This window comes from Tachysurus vachellii, chromosome 3, assembly GCF_030014155.1.
Source record: "Tachysurus vachellii isolate PV-2020 chromosome 3, HZAU_Pvac_v1, whole genome shotgun sequence".
Classification (NCBI taxonomy): Eukaryota; Metazoa; Chordata; class Actinopteri; order Siluriformes; family Bagridae; genus Tachysurus; species Tachysurus vachellii.
In genome coordinates this window covers 1,780,763-1,805,315 of record NC_083462.1, presented here as the reverse complement: position 1 = coordinate 1,805,315, position 24,553 = coordinate 1,780,763, and the positions used below count along the sequence as shown (strand labels likewise).

The window sequence follows — 24,553 nt, the reverse complement described above, 5'->3', positions numbered from 1 at the left end:
CCCCTGAGCAAAAGCGCGCCACGCTCAAACGCGTGCTCACGCCCCTGAGCGGACACGTGTACCTCCCACCTCTGTATATAACTGTACATTTATTGCTTACCGTTATTTACCTTTATTTATGTATATTCTTTGTACATACACTGTATATTTCTAGGTTACTTTTGTATGTAGTGTACAAAATGGACACATTTCCACATATATACTATATTATATATACATATATACTATTATATACTATCTTACTACCTTACTATATATATATAAAATTATATTTTTAGACATATTGTACTGCCTATAAAACTAGCATATACTCCTACACACATATAGTATATACTATTATATACTATCTTACTACATATATATATTCATATCTTTACTTGTTTTGTTAGCTAAAATTAATCTTAAATCATGTTAACATTATTAGTTTCATGTGTATATGTCATCAATCTATATGTTGTCATCTTAAGGTCAAAGTTTAATGGATGTACTGCTGTTAGTAATAAAATTAGTGTATGTAAATCAAAGCATACACTGTTGCCCCAGCTCTGTTAACAATTCACGCACGACGTAACACGTGACGTGACACGTGAGGAGCCGAGTGAGTGTTGCTCCTCCCTCACAGGGAAAACCAAGTGGACGACTTTTCCCACCATTGGAGTTCATTCTCTCACAGACTCACCTGAGGAGATCAGCAGCAGCTCACAGCATCAGGAGACCAAATCAACACTAGTCTACTTTACTAAGGTAAAAAAACAAAGCACATATTTGCCCACTATTACAGTTCTGTAGTTTAATAAGTTAAGTGAAATCGTATACAAGAAAATCAGCCCATTGGCTACAATTCTAAAGTAAATGCGATGGGCGGCCTAAGGTGACTAAGTGGAAAAGTAAAAGTTTCCAATCTTTACTGTTGAATCAGTGTATAGAGGTATAGGCTAGTTAATATATAGACAATACTTAGTTAAAGCTTTATCACTGTTTTGAGAAAGAAATCATCATTGGTTGTATTACTAACATTAGCTGTTTAACTTGTTGACATTAACATTAACTTGTTGCTAACACTAAAGTTACTAATCATTCCTCTATCCACAGCTGTTTGTGATGAACAAACTCCTGTTGATTAACATTTAAAGCCCTGAGTTGGACAGTTTCAGTGGCCAGAGGGCAGTTGAATGGTGGTACAGCGACAGGGAGCTCGGAGGGTATCGGGTTAATTTCATGTGCACTTTTTAAGAGTATTTTTAATAAAATACTTTTAATGGATATGCAATGAAATTCTTGTCCTACAATTCAAAGCAAGTGGAAAACTAATATTATGTGGTTTTATATATATATACACGTACAAGGACAATCAAAGTCAGTACTTTGAGGAAGGTAATGGTGTGACTCCTGTTGTAAACTTTTTTCAGAGAAGACCAGGAGACTTGGATATCCTTGTGCAGTAGTCTTTATTGTAGATACACGATGAAACGAGTCTGCAAGTCAGAGCGTACTGGCAATTCTGACTTAAAGTTGTAATACATTGTAAATATACACATTTTAGGGGCAGTCCCATCAGATAGAGACAAAACACTCAGGTGACAATCAAAGCATGAAAGGATGTAACAGCCCCACACCAGATCCTGGACTTTCACCCACCCTTAATCCCATTAACATAACAGTCTTTCTCAGACCCCTTCATAGAAACGAGTTCACCTCTAATGCTTGCATTCCTTCTTGACTCAGACCTTGAACCCCATTGCCACCTTAAACAATGGGACAAATGAATGAATAAAACAATGACTTAAAATTATTTTCCCACACTCCCCTGATAAAGGCTGTGCTGAACCTATGGAAATTTTATTGACGTTCAGCTTGTTAACACCTTTTAGTCTGCCGCCAGGACAACAGATCTTTGTTGTCTCTCAGTCTCACCGTAAACTCTTTCTGCAAAGCATGTTTCTTTTTGTTTATTAGTTCTTTCAGGTGATGACTGAGATCATCGTACATGTTTGTGCTCTGACAGATTGTGGTTTAATAGTTGCTTGTTCACTCACTGAATAATCCACACCACCCCATTACTGTGAGGAGAGCTCTGTTTTCTGCATAGCTAATAAACTGAATTCCTCACGGAGCAGCTGAAAGATCTCTACTTCCTTTGTAGCTTAAGGGCTAAGTTAGGGTTTGTTCTTGTCCATTGTATATAAGATGTAAAGTCCTATGGGATGTGTTACATATATAGTACAGTTAAATAACTTGTAAAAATGGCTTTTGTATGTTGTTTTAGGATTTTTATGCAAATGTAAGTGCAGAAATGTAAATAACTGTTAGAAGACTTTGTGCCTTTCTAAACTAAATCTTTGTGGCTTGTATATTCATTTTATTGAAGCTTCTTGAATAATAGGTTCGTGCATTTTGTGCTCATTTGTTTATGTGGTGGGGGGCACGGTGGCTTAGTGGTTAGCACGTTCGCCTCACACCTCCAGGGTTGGGGGTTTGATTCCCGCCTCCGCCTTGTGTGTGTGGAGTTTGCATGTTCTCCCTGTGCCTCGGGGGTTTCCTCCGGGTACTCCGGTTTCCTCCCCCGGTCCAAAGACATGCATGGTAGGTTGATTGGTATCTCTGGAAAATTGTCCGTAGTGTGTGAGTGAACGAGAGTGTGTGTGTGTGTGCCCTGCGATGGGTTGGCACTCCGTCCAGGGTGTATCCTGCCTTGATGCCCGATGACACCTGAGATAGGCACAGGCTCCCAGTGACCTGAGGTAGTTCAGATAAGCGGTAGAAGATGAATGAATGAATGAATGAATGAATGAATGTTTATGTGGTGGTAAGTACATTGCCTTGTAACTCAAGTCTTAATGATTTGCCTGTGAGTGTTAAATTTACTGTTTTTACTGGAGTTTGGTGGTTGTAACCCAGTTACAAAATGTTAGTTTAATTCTTAAATAGAGGAAAATATCATTCTTATTTGTTATCATTTATTGTTTTAACTCTAAGACCAGTAATATTTCACTGTGATACCTTGTCCAGTGTTATTTTCATTTTAAACCAATCATATTGTAATCTAACACTTTGTCCCGCCTTCTGGCGTTGCCGATTGGTTAGATGAGTTTTGTGACCAGCGGGTAGGGTGATACTGCACAGATGGAGCACGTGTTTCATTGCAGCGGCAGGTTTGAGAGAGACGAAGCTGGATTCTATTGATTTTTTGAGATTTTGTTGAACCAATCGTTCTTTATGAACCAAGTTTCATGTTTATCTTGGTGAGTTCATATTTTGAGTTTGATTATGCTTTAATAATATTGTTTAAAAGACTTGTTATAGACTGTGCATCATAACTGTGGATTCACATTACAAATTAAAGATAATTAATTTTAATTACTTCTTATTTAGTTCAACTCTCAAATTATATTTTTCTTTTGATTATATAAATAGTCTCCTGTGGGTTTTAGTTATCAAAGGAGGAAATATTCAACATTAAACTTGAAAGCACATGGTATGGGCCGAATGAGCCAATGTTAGGAATATTTATATATTATTCCTTAGTTTCTTATGTATGTGGATGCTTTTGATGTTTTTTTGCATTTCATATTTTCATTTCACTGTAAAAACTACAGTATAATCTTTATGGTTAAATTAACTTGTTTTTTTTTTTTTACAAAAAACAACACATTCAAAATTATGAAGCTCAGCATATATGTAAGTCATTAATGGTCATACATACAGTATTTCTCCATTTATTTGAATAGATTAAAATGTGATTAGGCCTAATAGTAATGTGAATGGTGTTTAAATGAATGCTCTACAGCTGTTTTCTACAAATACCTGTTTTGTAAATGCAGGTCAGGGGCCTATTGCACAAAACTAGGATAAGGGATTAAGCTGGGTTATCTTGGCGATCCTGGCTCAATTTATCTGTGATCCGGTTGCACTAAAGCTGGATTAGGGGGCAGTAGGATGTTATGGTATAAATTACCACAGAGATTTATTCTGTGGAGCTAGCCTGCTCCAGACCAGGCTAAGTTCTAGGATCTATTTAATCTCATCCCTCATGTCAGTCAGCAGTCACCACAAACGGAAACCAATAGTTATTCCACTGCCCACTATACATTATCACATGTATCTAGACCCACTGTCATTATTTAAATGTTTGTGATCATTAAGTTCAATCATTTTGGATAAATGATGATTTTTAGATGATGTTGCTATCATCTAGGCAGTCATGGCCTAATGGTTAGAGAGTCTGACTTGTAACCCGAAGGTTGTGGGTTCGAGTCTCGGGCCGGCCACGACTGAGGTGCCCTTGAGCAAGGCACCGAATCCCCCCCAACTGCTCCCCGGGTGCTGCAGCATAAATGGCTGCCCACTGCTCCGGGTGTGTTCACTGCTGTGTGTGTGTGTGTGTGTGTGTGTGTGTGTGTGTGTGTGTGTGTGTGTGTGTGTTCACTGCTGTGTGTGTGTGTGTGTGTGTGTGTTCACTGCTGTGTGTGTGTGTGTGTGTGTGTGTGTGTTCACTGCTGTGTGTGTGTGTGTGTGTGTGTGTGTGTTCACTGCTGTGTGTGTGTGTGTGTGTGTGTGTGTGTTCACTGCTGTGTGTGTGTGTGTGTGTGTGTTCACTGCTGTGTGTGTGTGTGTGTGTTCACTGCTGTGTGTGTGTGTGTTCACTGCTGTGTGTGTGTGTGTGTGTGTTCACTGCTGTGTGTGTGTGTGTGTGTGTGTGTGTGTGTGTTCACTGCTGTGTGTGTGTGTGTGTTCACTGCTGTGTGTGTGTGTGTGTTCACTGCTGTGTGTGTGTGTGTGTTCACTGCTGTGTGTGTGTGTGTGTGTGTGTGTGTGTGTGTGTGTGTTCACTGCTGTGTGTGTGTGTGTGTTCACTGCTGTGTGTGTGTGTGTGTGTTCACTGCTGTGTGTGTGTGTGTGTGTGTTCACTGCTGTGTGTGTGTGTGTGTGTGTGTGTGTGTGTTCACTGCTGTGTGTGTGTGTGTGTGTGTTCACTGCTGTGTGTGTGTGTGTGTGTTCACTGCTGTGTGTGTGTGTGTTCACTGCTGTGTGTGTGTGTGTTCACTGCTGTGTGTGTGTGTGTGTTCACTGCTGTGTGTGTGTGTGTGTGTGTGTGTGTTCACTGCTGTGTGTGTGTGTGTGTTCACTGCTGTGTGTGTGTGTGTGTGTGTGTGTGTGTGTGTGTGTGTGTTCACTGCTGTGTGTGTGTGTGTGTTCACTGCTGTGTGTGTGTGTGTGTGTGTTCACTGCTGTGTGTGTGTGTGTGTGTGTTCACTGCTGTGTGTGTGTGTGTGTGTGTGTGTGTGTGTGTTCACTGCTGTGTGTGTGTGTTCACTGCTGTGTGTGTGTGTGTGTTCACTGCTGTGTGTGTGTGTGTGTTCACTGCTGTGTGTGTGTGTGTGTTCACTGCTGTGTGTGTGTGTGTGTGTGTGTGTGTGTTCACTGCTGTGTGTGTGTGTGTGTTCACTGCTGTGTGTGTGTGTGTGTTCACTGCTGTGTGTGTGTGTGTGTGTTCACTGCTGTGTGTGTGTGTGTGTTCACTGCTGTGTGTGTGTGTGTTCACTGCTGTGTGTGTGTGTGTGTTCACTGCTGTGTGTGTGTGTGTGTTCACTGCTGTGTGTGTGTTCACTGCTGTGTGTGTGTTCACTGCTGTGTGTGTGTGTGTGTGTTCACTGCTGTGTGTGTGTGTGTGTTCACTGCTGTGTGTGTGTGTGTGTTCACTGCTGTGTGTGTGTGTGTGTTCACTGCTGTGTGTGTGTGTTCACTGCTGTGTGTGTGTGTGTGTGTGTGTGTTCACTGCTGTGTGTGTGTGTGTGTGTGTGTGTGTGTGTGTGTGTTCACTGCTGTGTGTGTGTGTGTGTGTTCACTGCTGTGTGTGTGTGTGTGTGTGTGTGTGTTCACTGCTGTGTGTGTGTGTGTGTGTGTTCACTGCTGTGTGTGTGTGTGTGTGTGTGTGTGTGTGTGTGTTCACTGCTGTGTGTGTGTGTGTGTGTTCACTGCTGTGTGTGTGTGTGTGTGTTCACTGCTGTGTGTGTGTGTGTGTTCACTGCTGTGTGTGTGTGTGTGTTCACTGCTGTGTGTGTGTGTGTGTGTGTTCACTGCTGTGTGTGTGTGTGTGTGTTCACTGCTGTGTGTGTGTGTGTGTTCACTGCTGTGTGTGTGTGTGTGTGTTCACTGCTGTGTGTGTGTGTGTGTTCACTGCTGTGTGTGTGTGTGTGTTCACTGCTGTGTGTGTGTGTGTGTGTTCACTGCTGTGTGTGTGTGTGTGTGTGTTCACTGCTGTGTGTGTGTGTGTGTGTTCACTGCTGTGTGTGTGTGTGTGTTCACTGCTGTGTGTGTGTGTTCACTGCTGTGTGTGTGTGTGTGTTCACTGCTGTGTGTGTGTGTGTGTTCACTGCTGTGTGTGTGTGTGTGTGTTCACTGCTGTGTGTGTGTGTGTGTTCACTGCTGTGTGTGTGTGTGTTCACTGCTGTGTGTGTGTGTGTTCACTGCTGTGTGTGTGTGTGTGTTCACTGCTGTGTGTGTGTGTTCACTGCTGTGTGTGTGTGTGTGTGTTCACTGCTGTGTGTGTGTGTGTGTGTTCACTGCTGTGTGTGTGTGTTCACTGCTGTGTGTGTGTGTGTGTGTGTGTTCACTGCTGTGTGTGTGTGTGTGTGTGTGTGTGTGTGTTCACTGCTGTGTGTGTGTGTGTGTGTTCACTGCTGTGTGTGTGTGTGTGTGTTCACTGCTGTGTGTGTGTGTGTGTGTGTGTTCACTGCTGTGTGTGTGTGTGTGTGTGTGTGTGTGTGTGTGTGTGTGTGTGTTCACTGCTGTGTGTGTGTGTGTGTGTTCACTGCTGTGTGTGTGTGTGTGTGTTCACTGCTGTGTGTGTGTGTGTGTGTTCACTGCTGTGTGTGTGTGTGTGTGTTCACTGCTGTGTGTGTGTGTGTGTGTTCACTGCTGTGTGTGTGTGTGTGTTCACTGCTGTGTGTGTGTGTGTTCACTGCTGTGTGTGTGTGTGTGTGTGTTCACTGCTGTGTGTGTGTGTGTGTTCACTGCTGTGTGTGTGTGTGTGTTCACTGCTGTGTGTGTGTTCACTGCTGTGTGTGTGTGTTCACTGCTGTGTGTGTGTGTGTGTGTGTGTTCACTGCTGTGTGTGTGTGTGTGTGTGTGTGTGTGTGTGTTCACTGCTGTGTGTGTGTGTGTTCACTGCTGTGTGTGTGTGTGTGTGTTCACTGCTGTGTGTGTGTGTGTGTGTTCACTGCTGTGTGTGTGTGTGTGTGTGTGTTCACTGCTGTGTGTGTGTGTGTGTGTGTGTGTGTGTGTGTGTGTGTGTGTTCACTGCTGTGTGTGTGTGTGTGTGTTCACTGCTGTGTGTGTGTGTGTGTGTTCACTGCTGTGTGTGTGTGTGTGTGTTCACTGCTGTGTGTGTGTGTGTGTGTTCACTGCTGTGTGTGTGTGTGTGTGTTCACTGCTGTGTGTGTGTGTGTGTTCACTGCTGTGTGTGTGTGTGTTCACTGCTGTGTGTGTGTGTGTGTGTGTTCACTGCTGTGTGTGTGTGTGTGTTCACTGCTGTGTGTGTGTGTGTGTTCACTGCTGTGTGTGTGTTCACTGCTGTGTGTGTGTGTGTGTTCACTGCTGTGTGTGTGTGTGTGTTCACTGCTGTGTGTGTGTGTGTGTGTGTGTGTTCACTGCTGTGTGTGTGTGTGTGTGTGTGTGTTCACTGCTGTGTGTGTGTGTGTGTTCACTGCTGTGTGTGTGTGTGTGTGTGTTCACTGCTGTGTGTGTGTGTGTGTGTGTTCACTGCTGTGTGTGTGTGTGTGTGTGTGTGTGTGTGTTCACTGCTGTGTGTGTGTGTGTGTGTGTTCACTGCTGTGTGTGTGTGTGTGTGTTCACTGCTGTGTGTGTGTGTGTTCACTGCTGTGTGTGTGTGTGTTCACTGCTGTGTGTGTGTGTGTGTTCACTGCTGTGTGTGTGTGTGTGTGTGTGTGTGTGTGTGTGTTCACTGCTGTGTGTGTGTGTGTGTTCACTGCTGTGTGTGTGTGTGTGTTCACTGCTGTGTGTGTGTGTGTGTGTGTGTGTGTGTGTTCACTGCTGTGTGTGTGTGTGTGTGTGTTCACTGCTGTGTGTGTGTGTGTGTGTGTTCACTGCTGTGTGTGTGTGTGTGTGTGTGTGTGTGTGTGTGTGTTCACTGCTGTGTGTGTGTGTGTGTTCACTGCTGTGTGTGTGTGTGTGTTCACTGCTGTGTGTGTGTGTGTGTTCACTGCTGTGTGTGTGTGTGTGTTCACTGCTGTGTGTGTGTGTGTGTTCACTGCTGTGTGTGTGTGTGTGTTCACTGCTGTGTGTGTGTGTGTGTGTGTGTGTGTTCACTGCTGTGTGTGTGTGTGTGTTCACTGCTGTGTGTGTGTGTGTGTTCACTGCTGTGTGTGTGTGTGTGTGTTCACTGCTGTGTGTGTGTGTGTGTGTTCACTGCTGTGTGTGTGTGTGTGTTCACTGCTGTGTGTGTGTGTGTTCACTGCTGTGTGTGTGTGTGTGTTCACTGCTGTGTGTGTGTGTGTGTTCACTGCTGTGTGTGTGTTCACTGCTGTGTGTGTGTTCACTGCTGTGTGTGTGTGTGTGTGTTCACTGCTGTGTGTGTGTGTGTGTTCACTGCTGTGTGTGTGTGTGTGTTCACTGCTGTGTGTGTGTGTTCACTGCTGTGTGTGTGTGTGTGTGTGTGTGTTCACTGCTGTGTGTGTGTGTGTGTGTGTGTGTGTGTTCACTGCTGTGTGTGTGTGTGTGTGTTCACTGCTGTGTGTGTGTGTGTGTGTGTGTGTGTTCACTGCTGTGTGTGTGTGTGTGTGTGTTCACTGCTGTGTGTGTGTGTGTGTGTGTGTGTGTGTGTTCACTGCTGTGTGTGTGTGTGTGTTCACTGCTGTGTGTGTGTGTGTGTGTTCACTGCTGTGTGTGTGTGTGTGTTCACTGCTGTGTGTGTGTGTGTGTGTTCACTGCTGTGTGTGTGTGTTCACTGCTGTGTGTGTGTGTGTGTGTTCACTGCTGTGTGTGTGTGTGTGTGTGTGTGTGTGTGTGTGTGTGTGTTCACTGCTGTGTGTGTGTGTGTGTTCACTGCTGTGTGTGTGTGTGTGTGTTCACTGCTGTGTGTGTGTGTGTGTGTTCACTGCTGTGTGTGTGTGTGTGTGTTCACTGCTGTGTGTGTGTGTGTGTGTGTGTTCACTGCTGTGTGTGTGTGTGTGTGTGTGTGTGTGTGTTCACTGCTGTGTGTGTGTGTGTGTGTTCACTGCTGTGTGTGTGTGTGTGTGTTCACTGCTGTGTGTGTGTGTGTGTTCACTGCTGTGTGTGTGTGTGTGTTCACTGCTGTGTGTGTGTGTGTGTGTTCACTGCTGTGTGTGTGTGTGTGTTCACTGCTGTGTGTGTGTGTGTGTTCACTGCTGTGTGTGTGTTCACTGCTGTGTGTGTGTGTGTGTTCACTGCTGTGTGTGTGTGTGTGTGTTCACTGCTGTGTGTGTGTGTGTGTTCACTGCTGTGTGTGTGTGTGTGTGTGTGTGTTCACTGCTGTGTGTGTGTGTGTGTGTGTGTTCACTGCTGTGTGTGTGTGTGTGTGTGTGTTCACTGCTGTGTGTGTGTGTGTGTGTGTGTGTGTTCACTGCTGTGTGTGTGTGTGTGTGTGTGTTCACTGCTGTGTGTGTGTGTGTGTGTGTGTTCACTGCTGTGTGTGTGTGTGTTCACTGCTGTGTGTGTGTGTGTGTGTGTTCACTGCTGTGTGTGTGTGTGTGTGTTCACTGCTGTGTGTGTGTGTGTGTTCACTGCTGTGTGTGTGTGTGTGTGTGTGTTCACTGCTGTGTGTGTGTGTGTTCACTGCTGTGTGTGTGTGTGTGTTCACTGCTGTGTGTGTGTGTGTGTTCACTGCTGTGTGTGTGTGTGTGTTCACTGCTGTGTGTGTGTGTGTGTGTGTTCACTGCTGTGTGTGTGTGTGTGTTCACTGCTGTGTGTGTGTGTGTGTTCACTGCTGTGTGTGTGTGTGTGTTCACTGCTGTGTGTGTGTGTGTGTTCACTGCTGTGTGTGTGTGTGTGTGTTCACTGCTGTGTGTGTGTGTGTGTTCACTGCTGTGTGTGTGTGTGTGTGTGTGTGTTCACTGCTGTGTGTGTGTGTGTGTGTGTGTTCACTGCTGTGTGTGTGTGTGTGTGTGTGTTCACTGCTGTGTGTGTGTGTGTGTGTGTGTGTGTGTGTTCACTGCTGTGTGTGTGTGTGTGTGTGTGTTCACTGCTGTGTGTGTGTGTGTGTGTGTGTTCACTGCTGTGTGTGTGTGTGTTCACTGCTGTGTGTGTGTGTGTGTGTGTTCACTGCTGTGTGTGTGTGTGTGTGTTCACTGCTGTGTGTGTGTGTGTGTTCACTGCTGTGTGTGTGTGTGTGTGTGTTCACTGCTGTGTGTGTGTGTGTTCACTGCTGTGTGTGTGTGTGTGTTCACTGCTGTGTGTGTGTGTGTGTTCACTGCTGTGTGTGTGTGTGTGTGTGTTCACTGCTGTGTGTGTGTGTGTGTTCACTGCTGTGTGTGTGTGTGTGTTCACTGCTGTGTGTGTGTGTGTGTTCACTGCTGTGTGTGTGTGTGTGTTCACTGCTGTGTGTGTGTGTGTGTGTTCACTGCTGTGTGTGTGTGTGTGTTCACTGCTGTGTGTGTGTGTGTGTGTGTTCACTGCTGTGTGTGTGTGTTCACTGCTGTGTGTGTGTGTGTGTTCACTGCTGTGTGTGTGTGTGTGTTCACTGCTGTGTGTGTGTGTGTGTTCACTGCTGTGTGTGTGTGTGTGTTCACTGCTGTGTGTGTGTGTGTGTTCACTGCTGTGTGTGTGTGTGTGTTCACTGCTGTGTGTGTGTGTGTGTTCACTGCTGTGTGTGTGTGTGTGTGTTCACTGCTGTGTGTGTGTGTGTGTTCACTGCTGTGTGTGTGTGTGTGTGTGTGTTCACTGCTGTGTGTGTGTGTGTGTGTGTTCACTGCTGTGTGTGTGTGTGTGTGTGTGTGTGTGTGTGTGTGTTCACTGCTGTGTGTGTGTGTGTGTGTGTTCACTGCTGTGTGTGTGTGTGTGTGTGTTCACTGCTGTGTGTGTGTGTGTGTGTGTGTGTTCACTGCTGTGTGTGTGTTCACTGCTGTGTGTGTGTTCACTGCTGTGTGTGTGTGTGTGTGTGTGTGTTCACTGCTGTGTGTGTGTGTGTGTGTGTGTGTGTGTGTTCACTGCTGTGTGTGTGTGTGTGTGTGTGTGTGTGTTCACTGCTGTGTGTGTGTGTGTGTGTGTGTGTGTGTTCACTGCTGTGTGTGTGTGTGTGTGTGTGTGTTCACTGCTGTGTGTGTGTGTGTGTGTGTTCACTGCTGTGTGTGTGTGTGTGTGTGTGTGTGTGTGTGTGTGTTCACTGCTGTGTGTGTGTGTGTGTGTGTGTGTTCACTGCTGTGTGTGTGTGTGTGTGTGTGTGTTCACTGCTGTGTGTGTGTGTGTGTGTGTGTGTGTTCACTGCTGTGTGTGTGTGTGTGTGTGTGTGTTCACTGCTGTGTGTGTGTGTGTTCACTGCTGTGTGTGTGTGTGTGTGTGTGTTCACTGCTGTGTGTGTGTGTGTGTGTTCACTGCTGTGTGTGTGTGTGTGTGTTCACTGCTGTGTGTGTGTGTTCACTGCTGTGTGTGTGTGTGTGTGTGTGTGTGTTCACTGCTGTGTGTGTGTGTGTGTGTTCACTGCTGTGTGTGTGTGTGTGTGTTCACTGCTGTGTGTGTGTTCACTGCTGTGTGTGTGTTCACTGCTGTGTGTGTGTGTGTGTGTGTTCACTGCTGTGTGTGTGTGTGTGTGTGTTCACTGCTGTGTGTGTGTGTGTGTTCACTGCTGTGTGTGTGTGTGTGTGTGTGTGTGTGTTCACTGCTGTGTGTGTGTGTTCACTGCTGTGTGTGTGTGTTCACTGCTGTGTGTGTGTGTTCACTGCTGTGTGTGTGTGTTCACTGCTGTGTGTGTGTGTGTTCACTGCTGTGTGTGTGTGTGTTCACTGCTGTGTGTGTGTGTGTTCACTGCTGTGTGTGTGTGTGTGTTCACTGCTGTGTGTGTGTGTGTGTTCACTGCTGTGTGTGTGTGTGTGTTCACTGCTGTGTGTGTGTGTGTGTTCACTGCTGTGTGTGTGTGTGTGTGTGTTCACTGCTGTGTGTGTGTGTGTGTGTGTTCACTGCTGTGTGTGTGTTCACTGCTGTGTGTGTGTGTGTTCACTGCTGTGTGTGTGTGTGTGTTCACTGCTGTGTGTGTGTGTGTGTTCACTGCTGTGTGTGTGTGTGTGTTCACTGCTGTGTGTGTGTGTGTGTGTTCACTGCTGTGTGTGTGTGTGTGTGTTCACTGCTGTGTGTGTGTGTGTGTGTTCACTGCTGTGTGTGTGTGTGTGTGTTCACTGCTGTGTGTGTGTGTGTGTGTTCACTGCTGTGTGTGTGTGTGTGTGTTCACTGCTGTGTGTGTGTGTGTGTGTTCACTGCTGTGTGTGTGTGTGTGTTCACTGCTGTGTGTGTGTGTGTGTGTGTTCACTGCTGTGTGTGTGTGTGTGTGTGTTCACTGCTGTGTGTGTGTGTGTGTGTTCACTGCTGTGTGTGTGTGTGTGTTCACTGCTGTGTGTGTGTGTGTGTTCACTGCTGTGTGTGTGTGTGTGTGTGTTCACTGCTGTGTGTGTGTGTGTGTGTGTTCACTGCTGTGTGTGTGTGTGTGTGTGTTCACTGCTGTGTGTGTGTGTGTGTGTGTGTGTTCACTGCTGTGTGTGTGTGTGTGTTCACTGCTGTGTGTGTGTGTGTGTTCACTGCTGTGTGTGTGTGTGTGTTCACTGCTGTGTGTGTGTGTGTGTTCACTGCTGTGTGTGTGTGTGTGTTCACTGCTGTGTGTGTGTGTGTGTTCACTGCTGTGTGTGTGTGTGTGTTCACTGCTGTGTGTGTGTGTGTGTGTTCACTGCTGTGTGTGTGTGTGTGTGTGTTCACTGTTGTGTGTGTGTGTGTGTGTGTTCACTGTTGTGTGTGTGTGTGTGTGTGTTCACTGCTGTGTGTGTGTGTGTGTGTGTTCACTGCTGTGTGTGTGTGTGTGTGTTCACTGCTGTGTGTGTGTGTGTGTTCACTGCTGTGTGTGTGTGTGTGTGTTCACTGCTGTGTGTGTGTGTGTGTGTTCACTGCTGTGTGTGTGTGTGTGTGTTCACTGCTGTGTGTGTGTGTGTGTGTTCACTGCTGTGTGTGTGTGTGTGTGTTCACTGCTGTGTGTGTGTGTGTGTGTTCACTGCTGTGTGTGTGTGTGTGTGTGTGTGTTCACTGCTGCGTGTGTGTGTGTGTTCACTGCTGCGTGTGTGTGTGTGTTCACTGCTGCGTGTGTGTGTGTGTTCACTGCTGCGTGTGTGTGTGTGTTCACTGCTGCGTGTGTGTGTGTGTTCACTGCTGCGTGTGTGTGTGTGTTCACTGCTGCGTGTGTGTGTGTGTTCACTGCTGTGTGTGTGTGTGTGTTCACTGCTGTGTGTGTGTGTGTGTGTTCACTGCTGTGTGTGTGTGTGTGTGTTCACTGCTGTGTGTGTGTGTGTGTGTTCACTGCTGTGTGTGTGTGTGTGTGTTCACTGCTGTGTGTGTGTGTGTGTGTTCACTGCTGTGTGTGTGTGTGTGTTCACTGCTGTGTGTGTGTGTGTGTGTGTTCACTGCTGTGTGTGTGTGTGTGTGTGTGTGTGTGTTCACTGCTGTGTGTGTGTGTGTGTGTTCACTGCTGTGTGTGTGTGTGTGTGTGTGTGTGTGTGTGTTCACTGCTGTGTGTGTGTGTGTGTGTGTGTGTGTGTTCACTGCTGTGTGTGTGTGTGTGTGTGTGTGTGTGTTCACTGCTGTGTGTGTGTGTGTGTGTGTGTTCACTGCTGTGTGTGTGTGTGTGTGTGTTCACTGCTGTGTGTGTGTGTGTGTGTGTTCACTGCTGTGTGTGTGTGTGTGTGTGTGTGTTCACTGCTGTGTGTGTGTGTGTGTGTTCACTGCTGTGTGTGTGTGTGTGTGTGTGTGTGTTCACTGCTGTGTGTGTGTGTGTGTTCACTGCTGTGTGTGTGTGTGTGTGTGTGTTCACTGCTGTGTGTGTGTGTGTTCACTGCTGTGTGTGTGTGTGTTCACTGCTGTGTGTGTGTGTGTTCACTGCTGTGTGTGTGTGTGTTCACTGCTGTGTGTGTGTGTGTGTGTTCACTGCTGTGTGTGTGTGTGTTCACTGCTGTGTGTGTGTGTTCACTGCTGTGTGTGTGTGTGTGTGTGTGTGTTCACTGCTGTGTGTGTGTGTGTTCACTGCTGTGTGTGTGTGTTCACTGCTGTGTGTGTGTGTTCACTGCTGTGTGTGTGTGTGTGTGTGTGTGTGTGTGTTCACTGCTGTATGTGTGTGTGTGTGTGTTCACTGCTGTGTGTGTGTGTGTTCACTGCTGTGTGTGTGTTTGCACTTTGGATGGGTTAACTACAGAGAACAAATTCTGAGTATGGGTCACCGTACTTAGCCGTATGTCACGTCACGTCACTTAAATTAGATAATTTACAGTTTCCCATAGACTATAAGGCTAATATGATAGAATATTAGGGCCACAGAGGAAAAAAAAGAAAATTAAGTCATAATATCGTAACCTGTTGTTTTAGAGGAGGACAGTTGTTAAAATGACAGCTGTGGGGCATTTCGTGGAATTGTTCTTCAGTATGGTTTCACAAACAAGGACATAATTAATCTTTTGGCACATCTGTAAAAGAAGATGCATCTTTTCCACAGAAAGCCACCCTCATAAATTTATGCCTTCTTCCTCAGTGTGGCCCTAATACTCTGTCGTATAAAATACACATTCCATATAAATATAAAAACACAAAGTGTAACATTATGTTCCTTTATTGAATAAGGATAAAACAAAGCAGGTAAACCATCAGCTCCTTTCGAAACTGAAGTCACACAGTGACTCTATTAGATGGAAAGCACAGAGTCAAAGCATATTATACAACAAAAGGATAAATACGCATTCAAAACGTCTGTATATAAAACACACCCCGCATGTCTGCACACTGAAATAAATGTAGGACAAATCCATACACATCAACTGAACAGACAAATGAATGGATGCAGTAGCCTCCCTCAGTATACAGTATACACACAGTATACAGCACAAACCTCATAAGAGGCCAAATCAATTTAAAAAATAAAAAGGACATATTTAACCAAAATTGAAAGCACACATACTAAGTAAAATAATTCAACACCTATCGGTCGCTCAGCAGCCGACCACTGTCGTCATCAGGGAAGATTGCCGGATTGTCCCAGTCCATGGCTCTCCTTCCTCAGGCAGGCCACATTGTGGAGAACAGCACAAGCCACAGTAATGTCACATGCCCTCACAGGGCTGACCCTTAATTTGTGAAGGCAGTGAAAACGTGCCTTCAGGAGGCATTTCAACTCTGGCCCTGGTCCGGACATGGGCATGGTTGTAGGCCTGCTGTGCTTCCTGGGGGTCTGTGAAAGGTGTCAGGAGAAAAGGCTGGCAGCCATGCACTCTGTCTCCCAGCAACACACCAGAGAGTTCACCTGTCAACACAAAATCTCATCATTACTACCTCATAAACACAGTGATATTCTTGACACAGCCATGATGTAAAAAGTGGACCGTTTTGGCCCGGTCATGTTTAATCTACATCACACACACCACAGACACACACACACACACACACACACAGGAAAAGAGACACAAAAGAACATTCAATGGAGTCAGTGATCAAGCGACCTTGGGTCCTTTGAAAGGCGCTATATTATTATAGATTATTATTATTAGCTCATCTATTTAGTCAATTCAATTTTATTTTATTTTTATAGCGCTTTTCACAAATGTTTCATTTACATTAATAAAAGCAGGAGAACACACAGAAAAATTGGTGGACAACATAAGAAGCAGAGTACAAAGACGTAAGCCGCCTTCTCACTGCACACGACAAACGGACACGACTGTCGGATTTCGCCCCCTAGTGACAGTCGCACATAATGTGCAATATGATCGTGCAGACGTCAACATGGGAGAGAAGCGTCTAGAATGGGAGAATGGGAGATTCTCGCGGTCTCCGAACACCCGTTGTTTTTATTGATATTTTTTTGATAAAGTTTAAAAATTACTAAAGTTTATATTAATACTTTTTAATAATTCTTATCACCTCGCTCACACGAACCTGATTGGACAACATTGGAATACATCACATCCGGTCCACATATCAGGTGCGGTGTAGTCGCACAAATTTTTTAACGGATCCGTTTTGAGCGCTTATGCTCAAAACGGATCCGAAAATTACGGATCCGCAGATGGTTGGCACCTCACGCAGCGCCTTTGCGACTCTCCATATGAAATGAATGACTCCCGGTGTATTGGCGGTCGTTTGTCGTGTGCAGTGTGAAGGTGGTTTAAGATTAAACGGTACTAGTGAGCGTAGTAATAATGTAAGGCTTTGATAATTTATCAAAGCCTTATACAGTGTGATGGAGTTACTGTATACAATTTCACTCATATCTGCAGTCCATTTCAATTGAATTCAAAATTCAACTGATTCATAATCAGAGTATAACTGCGTTTTTGGAGATGTGAATTAACTATTTGGATTGTAATTGTGATGTTTCAGTGGCGCAGTGAGTGTGTAATTGTGCACTACTTACGCTTTCAGGCGGTCTGCAATACTTTGCCACGCTTTTTCTCTTTGCTTTATCACTATGGTGGTGTTGCCTTTCTTCTTAATTATGTCTTTTTCCTTCTCGTATGCCTCCATGAGGATTTGTGCTTCCGACGGGGAAAAGTACGCCGCTCTAGTTACCATGGTGAATCTGTGATCGGTGGCGGGTCTGTTTGAGTAAGATGTGAGCGCGCACATATCCAGGATTGGTTTCACCTGGCTTGATGAATCTGTTTGTTGTGTTGCTTTGTCTTACTTGAACGCCAACGAACCTAGCAGCAGTGTATTTTCCCATAGATGGGTTACGTGGTCATGAATTATTTTTTTCTTTTTTAGAACAAACTTGACTTCTTACAATGAAAACTGAATCTTCACAGATTCCTCCAGCTGCTTGCTCACAGGTAAACCTTGGTGGGGGAAAAAAATTTTAAATAATGATTAGAAATTGTATGTGCTGCACATTTAGCATTTTAAATATTAGAGAAGAATAGCTAAGAAATATGCACATTCCTTACACCTTGGTAGTAGTTACTTAGGGCCTTTTTACACCTGGTCACTTCATGTGTTGTCTCTGATCCGATAGCTATCTGATTTGTTAAAACTGTTCCATTTACATTAAACCACATAAACGCGTCTCGGCGAATCGGATATCGATCCGATCTTTCTACTCCCGCCCAAAATGCTAATATATTTTACCTCATTTCCGGGGTAATTGAAACGGAACACACTTTGGTGTGTGCGGTTTTCAGAACGCAATCAAAAAGAAGACGAAAAAACTCGTTACGACGGTTATACTACAAAAAACAGCGTTTACTGTTTGCTGCGTTTTGCTGGAGGCAGCAGCGCGTTTTAAGACCCAACGAGACTCCTGGGTGAAAGATCACCTGCAAGTGATGTACTTCCGTTTGGGAGGAGTATAAGGCATTTAGACCTGGTCTTTTTTACCATCGGATAGCTATCAGATCACAGAAAACGCATGAAGTGACCAGGTGTAAAAAGCCCCTTAGGAGTAAACAAGCTTACAACTGATAACAGACTAAGAAACTAAAATTTCTGAACTTACGAATACGTGACCTTACAATACCCTTTTGTCCCTTACTAAATGAGAATAAATTCACCTTCTGTCCTGGTCATTAGCATTTGGGACACGTGCAGGCGAGCACTTCTAACACTTTATGTGAAGGCACGTCCATCTTTGTGGATCAACAAATTGGAGGAATGCTGGAGAAGACTCTAAAAGTAGAACCTAAAAACCACTCCCTAAGTAAGTCAATATCAGTTTTGTAGGAGATATAATGTGTGATTTTGTTGTTAAACAGATTAAGTCAGATATTACTCCAATCAAACATCAGTAGCAGTTCATACTGTAATCTATCATCTCATAGCCAACTTCCTCATACTGAGTCCTGACTGCTGTAATTTAATATCATTTACTGACATAAATCAGCATTTACATTTTACTGTAGATTTTGTTCAACAAGTGAAGCCATAAAATCTATCAGTTTATACCTGTTGTATGTTTGTTTATTAGGGCATTTAGGACCCGCTTCTGTGTTTGGTTGCTTTTGTCACTTTTCTTTTTTTTTTTTGAGCAGAGACCTGTCAATGTTTCACACATCATAGAAAGGAAAGCTATTATTGTGAATGATAAACCAATGTTAAAAATTACCTTTAAATAGCTGAAGACCGTATAAAAATAGCCAAAACAAAATGCATACCAAAGTAGGCCATTTGCTACCTGTACGTTATGTATTAGCATTTGTTAGTTTTCTCCAAGTTATGTCCTCTTCTTTCAGACAGTCTTGTGGACTATTGCAGTTCCTTCTTCATCAACAGACGCAAAACACAGTTCTGTCACCCAGGGCTAGATGTTCCCAATCCTGGTATTCCTGATGCAGGCCTGGAAGTATTTAATGAGGGACAGACCGTTCCAGCTGATGGACACTTTGAGGAAGTGAAACACACAACTATGACGAAAACTATGACGAGTCCCTTCTGTTGGGTGGTTGGTTTGTTTGTTTTGAATTTTTTTAATAATTTTGCATTTATTGATCTAACCATAAATGGTGATCATTAGGGTCCAGTTTGTGTTATTTATGATCAGTCATTTACAGTGGGAATTGTTGCCTAATTAATTTTTCCTGCCAGGGTTGTTTGCATAATTCTCTACTGTTATTTGAGAAAATGTTGGGCTTAAATGGACAATGCTGAAATAGTGACATGACATACGGCTAAGTACGGTGACCCATATTTATAATTTGTTCTCTGCATTTAACCCATCCAAAGTAGAGGTCTTCACGGATCCACTTAAGCCCCGTTCACACTGCAGGTAAAAGTGGCCCAAATCTGATTTTTCTGGGGTCAAGTGACCAGGTCAGACTTCTTCAGGTGTAGTGTGAACACTCAAATCTAGCTCAGATCTGATTTTTTTCAAATCAGATTCAGACCACTTCCATATGTGGTCCTGAATTAGACCCAAATCTGATTTTTTCAGTGAACAGCCAAGGAGGATTTGATGCGACTTTTACGTCAATCTACATCGACATTCGTCACAATTATGCGCTGGCGAGTACGCACACAAATGTTACTACGCCCACAAAATGGATCAAATAATCAAAAGTTGCCCTCGACATCCAAAATTTTTCAAAACACTGTGTTATTTTTCAAAAGTCTCTGTGCTGCCATTGCACAAACATTTAGAAAGAAAAGCGAACATCCTTATTTCCTCCATAACCTCGCCAACTTTAGCGCAACGGCGTGCTGCGTGTGACATCATTGTTATTGTTCGTTTGCACATGCGGGTCAGTTTGAAACAGCAAACAGTTCACACTGGTATCTGATATAGTCCACATTTTAAAAGGTAATGTGAACAGCCAAACAAAATTCAGATCTGAGCAAAATATCCGAATTGCCATTAAAACTTGCAGTGTGAACGTGGCTTTAGATCCGAAAACCCAAGGTCCGACCTGAGACCCGAGCGGGTTCGGGTCTAAAAGTGTAGGACACGGGTCAGGTATAATAATAGCAGCATCAGGTCTCGGGTAATTTAAAATGAACGTGTTTTTACCGAACGGACCCGAGAAGACCCGAACTACTGTATCTCGCGTGTGTGCATCGACTCGAGTCCTTTTCCAACCTCTCCTCTGTTTGCCAAGACAGTTTGCAACGTGTGGCTGGCGGTAAGCTAATTTTCGTTGAAATTTTCGTTGATTCGTTGAGTGTAGAGTTATGCAACATTCGGGTCCAGTCGGGTTGCCAACGGGTCGGGTACTTTCATTCATTTTTGGTCCACACGGTCTCTAACCATATCATCCGTACCATTCAGATATCCGCAAAGAAACTGAAAGAATTGAGGTATTTTTTAAGCAGCAGTATAATACGGTATAATGTGCAGTGTGAAATATTACATTTCTGTGTAGATTTACTTCTTTCTTAAAGACCAGTTTCACCTTCACAAATTAAGGTGTAAGCTTCACATTTTAAACTATTGTTCTTTTACCCCATAGAGTCAAGTCAAAGTACACAAGCAGCCGAAAAAGCTGTTTCACTGCTCGCAGTGTGGAAGGAGTTTTAAGCAAAAGACTGCTTTAAAACACCACCAGCTCATTCACACAGGAGAGAAGCCATATCACTGCTCTCAGTGTGGGATGAACTTTTCGCAGTCAAATAGTCTCAAACGTCACCAGCTCATTCACACAGGAGAGAAGCCTTATCACTGCTCACAGTGTGGGATGGATTTTAGGCGTCCGACGGCTCTCAAAAGTCACCAGCAAATTCACACAGGAGAGAAGCCATATCACTGCTCGGAGTGTGGGAAAGGTTTTGCGTCCTCAATGTTTCTCAAACAACACCAGAACCTTCACACAGGAGTGAAGCCATATCACTGCTCAGAATGTGGGAAGAGCTTTGCTTATAACACTAGTTTCCTTGTACATACACGTGTTCACACTGGAGAGAAGCCGTATCAGTGCTCGGAGTGTGGAAAGGGCTTTGCCAGTTTGGGTAATTTACAAAGACACAAGATCGTTCACACAGGACAAAAGCCATATTACTGTTCACAGTGTGGGAAGTGTTTTACCCAGTCAAGTGCTCTAAAAACACACCAGCGCATTCACACAGGGGAGAGTGGACAAAAGAGCTAATAAAGACAACCGCAAGTCATCAGCTTCTGTAGCATGATTTCCTCCGGATCCACTGTGACACTGACCTGTTACTGAAGAAATAAAGGACACAATATAATTATGGTCCACATGGACTGGGCCAAGCAGAAATATGCTCTATATTTGTGTTGTCATAAAAATTTGTTGTTTGTTTACACCGGTGTAAAAGTTGTTCAGGGATAATGTAGCTGTTTAAAGGTCTTATGTGACACACACACTCTCAGGTAATACACACGCACTCTCATGTAATACACACACTCTCAGGTAATACACACGCACTCTCATGTAATACACACACTCTCAGGTAATACACACGCACTCTCATGTAATACACACACTCTCAGGTAATACGCACTCTCATGTAATACACACACTCTCAGGTAATACACACGCACTCTCATGTAATACACACACTCTCAGGTAATACACACGCACTCTCATGTAATACACACACTCTCAGGTAATACACACGCACTCTCATGTAATACACACACTCTCAGGTAATACACACGCACTCTCATGTAATACACACACTCTCAGGTAATACACACACACTCTCAGGTAATACACACGCACTCTCATGTAATACACACACTCAGGTAATACACACGCACTCTCAGGTAATGCACACGCACTCTCATGTAATACACACACTCTCAGGTAATACACACGCACTCTCAGGTAATACACACGCGCACTCAGGTAATGCACACGCACTCTCAGGTAATACACACGCACTCTCATGTAATACACACACTCTCAGGTAATACACACGCACTCTCAGGTAATGCACACGCACTCTCAGGTAATACACACGCACTCTCATGTAATACACACACTCTCAGGTAATACACACGCACTCTCAGGTAATACACACGCGCACTCAGGTAATACACACGCACTCTCATGTAATACACACGCACTCTCATGTAATACACATGCACTCTCAGGTAATACACACACACTCTCAGGTAATACACACACTCAGGTAATACACACGCACACACTCTCAGGTAATACACACACACACACACTCTCTCAGGTAATACACACACACACACACACACACACACACTCTCAGGTAATACATGGTAATAAGACTATTACTTCCCACACACACACATACACACGCACCTAGTTAAAGGGTCAGTGTTCTCTTTGTTTGTATAGGTTTGGGTCATAAAAAAATCTCATTTATTTATACAGGTGTGTGTTAAATGTTGAAGAAAGTTCTAGATGTTTTTAAAAAAGTCTTATGTGACAAGCACACACTCTTAGGAAATAAATGGAACTCTTTGTCTCTCTGTGTCTGTCTCTCTCTCACTGTCTCTCTGTGTCTGTCTCTCTCACTGTCTCTCTCACTGTCTCTCTCACTGTCTCACTGTGTCTCTCTCTCTCTCTCTCACTGTCTCTGTCTGTCTCTCTCTCTCTCTCTCTCTCTCTCTCTCTCTCTCTCTCTCTCTCACTGTCTCTCTCACTGTCTCTCTCTCTCTCTCTCTCACTGTCTCTCTCACTGTCTCTCTCTCTCTCACTCACACACACACACACACTCACCCCAACAAACAAAAACTTAATTTTCTAACTTTCTTTACATACACAGTAAAATATTAATGAGTGTAAGGATAAACTACACAAATAAGCAATTTATTTTACACAAATACGCAAATTTAATATGAAATTAATATGAACCAAATCCTTATTCAACATTGTTCCTGGGGCTGAAATATTACAGAATCATTGCAAATTTAAAGAAAAATATATCCTATTACCGTGAAAAATAAGTGAAATAAGCTAGCAATTATTTTTTGCATTCTTTACGGTAGTCGTAGTGGAAACGCACAGACCAATCAAGTCTGTGCATTCCTGAAGTAAACACTGCGACTCAACAGTGCAAGACAGATGAGAGAGAATTAAAGTAAAGTTACACATGAAAGACAGATAGCGATACATGTAGAAAACAAAAGGAGAGAAACAGACGAGTGAAACGGAGAAAGGGAGAGAAACAGACGGGTGAGATGGAGACTGATTTCTGTTTACACTTCCCACTTCACCAGTGTCTCATATTAAAAGTGACAATGTGAAACGTCATTATGAGACAAAACATAAAGGTTTGAACAGAAATATCCACTCAAATCTGAAGACAGCGTCCCTGAGACAGCTTTCCCAGGTCTGAGTGAAGTAGCCCTATACATCCTGACCATGTTTGGCTCTACATACAGCTGCGAGGCAGCTTTCTCTACAATGAACATAATCAAAACTAAATACTGTTCCAGGATCACTAATGAGCACCTCCACATGTGTATGAGAGCGGCCCTGACTCCATTCAAGCCCAGGTTTAAAATCTTGCCAAGTCAAGCTAGAGCTCAGTTCTCTCACTGAGATATACAGTAAAAGGGAAAGTTAAGCACTTTATTTAAACATACACAATTCTCTTATTTTGAAATGTAGCCCTACTTTTATGTATTTAATAAGAGAACGTTATACATGTCTACAATCATACATATGTTCAGTTCTATGTTACGTGACAATAAATATTGTCAAAAGGTTTTTGAATTGTACTGAATTTATTTGATTTGACAGTCAGGTATTGATTGCTTGCAGATGTTGATACAACTACTAGGCTACTTATCTTATCTTAGACTTACATACTTATACATTGTATATAGCTAGGCTATACTTATATATATATATATATATACTAGGCTAAATATATATCACACTAACTAGTTAGACATTATGATCTTCCGGACCTTTGCTTCAAGAAATTTTCTCTTATTGGACCTCTTTAAATTTTAGTTGAATACCTCTGCACTAGTTCATCTACCTAACAACCTTGTTGGGGAGGTACTTTAAGACAGTGGTCCCCAACCCCCGGCCCATCAAATGGTACCGGGCTGCCCAAGGATTCCATTTTATTTACTGTGGTGTATTTCTCTCGGGTTTGTGCGACTTTCCATGGACGAGAGGTTAACCGGGAGCTGAGAGACGTCACCTAAAGCCGCACCAATACCGCGCATGTGCAAAATATCGTGATATCGGGGCGGTTTTAGGTGACGTCTGGAGCTGAGCGGCTGCAAGTGGCAGTGGCGTTGTAGCTTTGGTGGAGAGAAGGTGTGTATCGGTCTTCTCTCTGTTCACCGGTACTTTCTCATGTTTAACAGTGCTTGGTGTATGTGTATATTGTGTTTGCTCAAATTTAACCCACAAATTAGCAAAAATGAGTACGAAACAGACGTCGTTAGAAAGTTTCCTTGGGAAAAAGAAAAGGCCTACTGAGGAGAATAAGAGCCTTCAACATCAAAGAAACATAAAAATTTTAAGTGGGGGGCACGGTGGCTTAGTGGTTAGCACGTTCCCCTCACACCTCCAGGTTTGGGGGTTCGATTTCCTCCGCCTTGTGTGTGTGGAGTTTGCATGTTCTCCCCGTGCCTCGGGGGTTTCCTCCGGGTACTCCGGTTTCCTCCCCGGTCCAAAGACATGCATGGTAGGTTGATTGGCATCTCTGGAAATTTGTCCGTAGTGTGTGATTGTGTGAGTGAATGAGAGTGTGTGTGTGTGTGCCCTGTGATGGGTTGGAACTCCGTCCAGGGTGTATCCTGCCTTGATGTCCGATGACGCCTGAGATAGGCACAGGCTCCCTGTGACACGAGAAGTTCGGATAAGTGGTAGAAGATGAATGAATGAATGAATGAATGAATGAATGAATGAATGAATAATAAGAAAAGAGCACAGACACTTCATTTTTACAGTAAAGT

General features: G+C 44.0%; 1 protein-coding gene across 1 annotated transcript; it reads left to right on the top strand.

Annotated features, from left to right (window-relative positions):
• The first annotated feature begins 3,106 nt into the window (after window positions 1-3,106).
• On the top strand, window positions 3,107-22,062 carry LOC132842543 (zinc finger protein 239-like). Its single transcript, XM_060865270.1, has 5 exons — window positions 3,107-3,242; window positions 16,975-17,039; window positions 17,776-17,902; window positions 18,435-18,643; window positions 20,145-22,062. Exons 2-5 carry the CDS (start codon window positions 16,995-16,997, stop codon window positions 20,778-20,780), a joined length of 1,017 nt encoding a protein of 338 aa, XP_060721253.1. The 5' UTR covers window positions 3,107-3,242; window positions 16,975-16,994; the 3' UTR covers window positions 20,781-22,062.
• Window positions 22,063-24,553: the final 2,491 nt, after the last annotated feature.

Coding starts and splice junctions, on each gene's coding strand:
- LOC132842543 (XM_060865270.1), top strand. CDS start 16,995: ATGAAAACTGAATCTTCACAGATTCCTCCAGCTGCTTGCTCACAG. Junction 17,903..18,434: donor ACCTAAAAACCACTCCCTAA/GTAAGTCAATAT, acceptor CTCTTCTTTCAG/ACAGTCTTGTGGACTATTGC. Junction 18,644..20,144: donor CGAGTCCCTTCTGTTGGGTG/GTTGGTTTGTTT, acceptor TTTACCCCATAG/AGTCAAGTCAAAGTACACAA.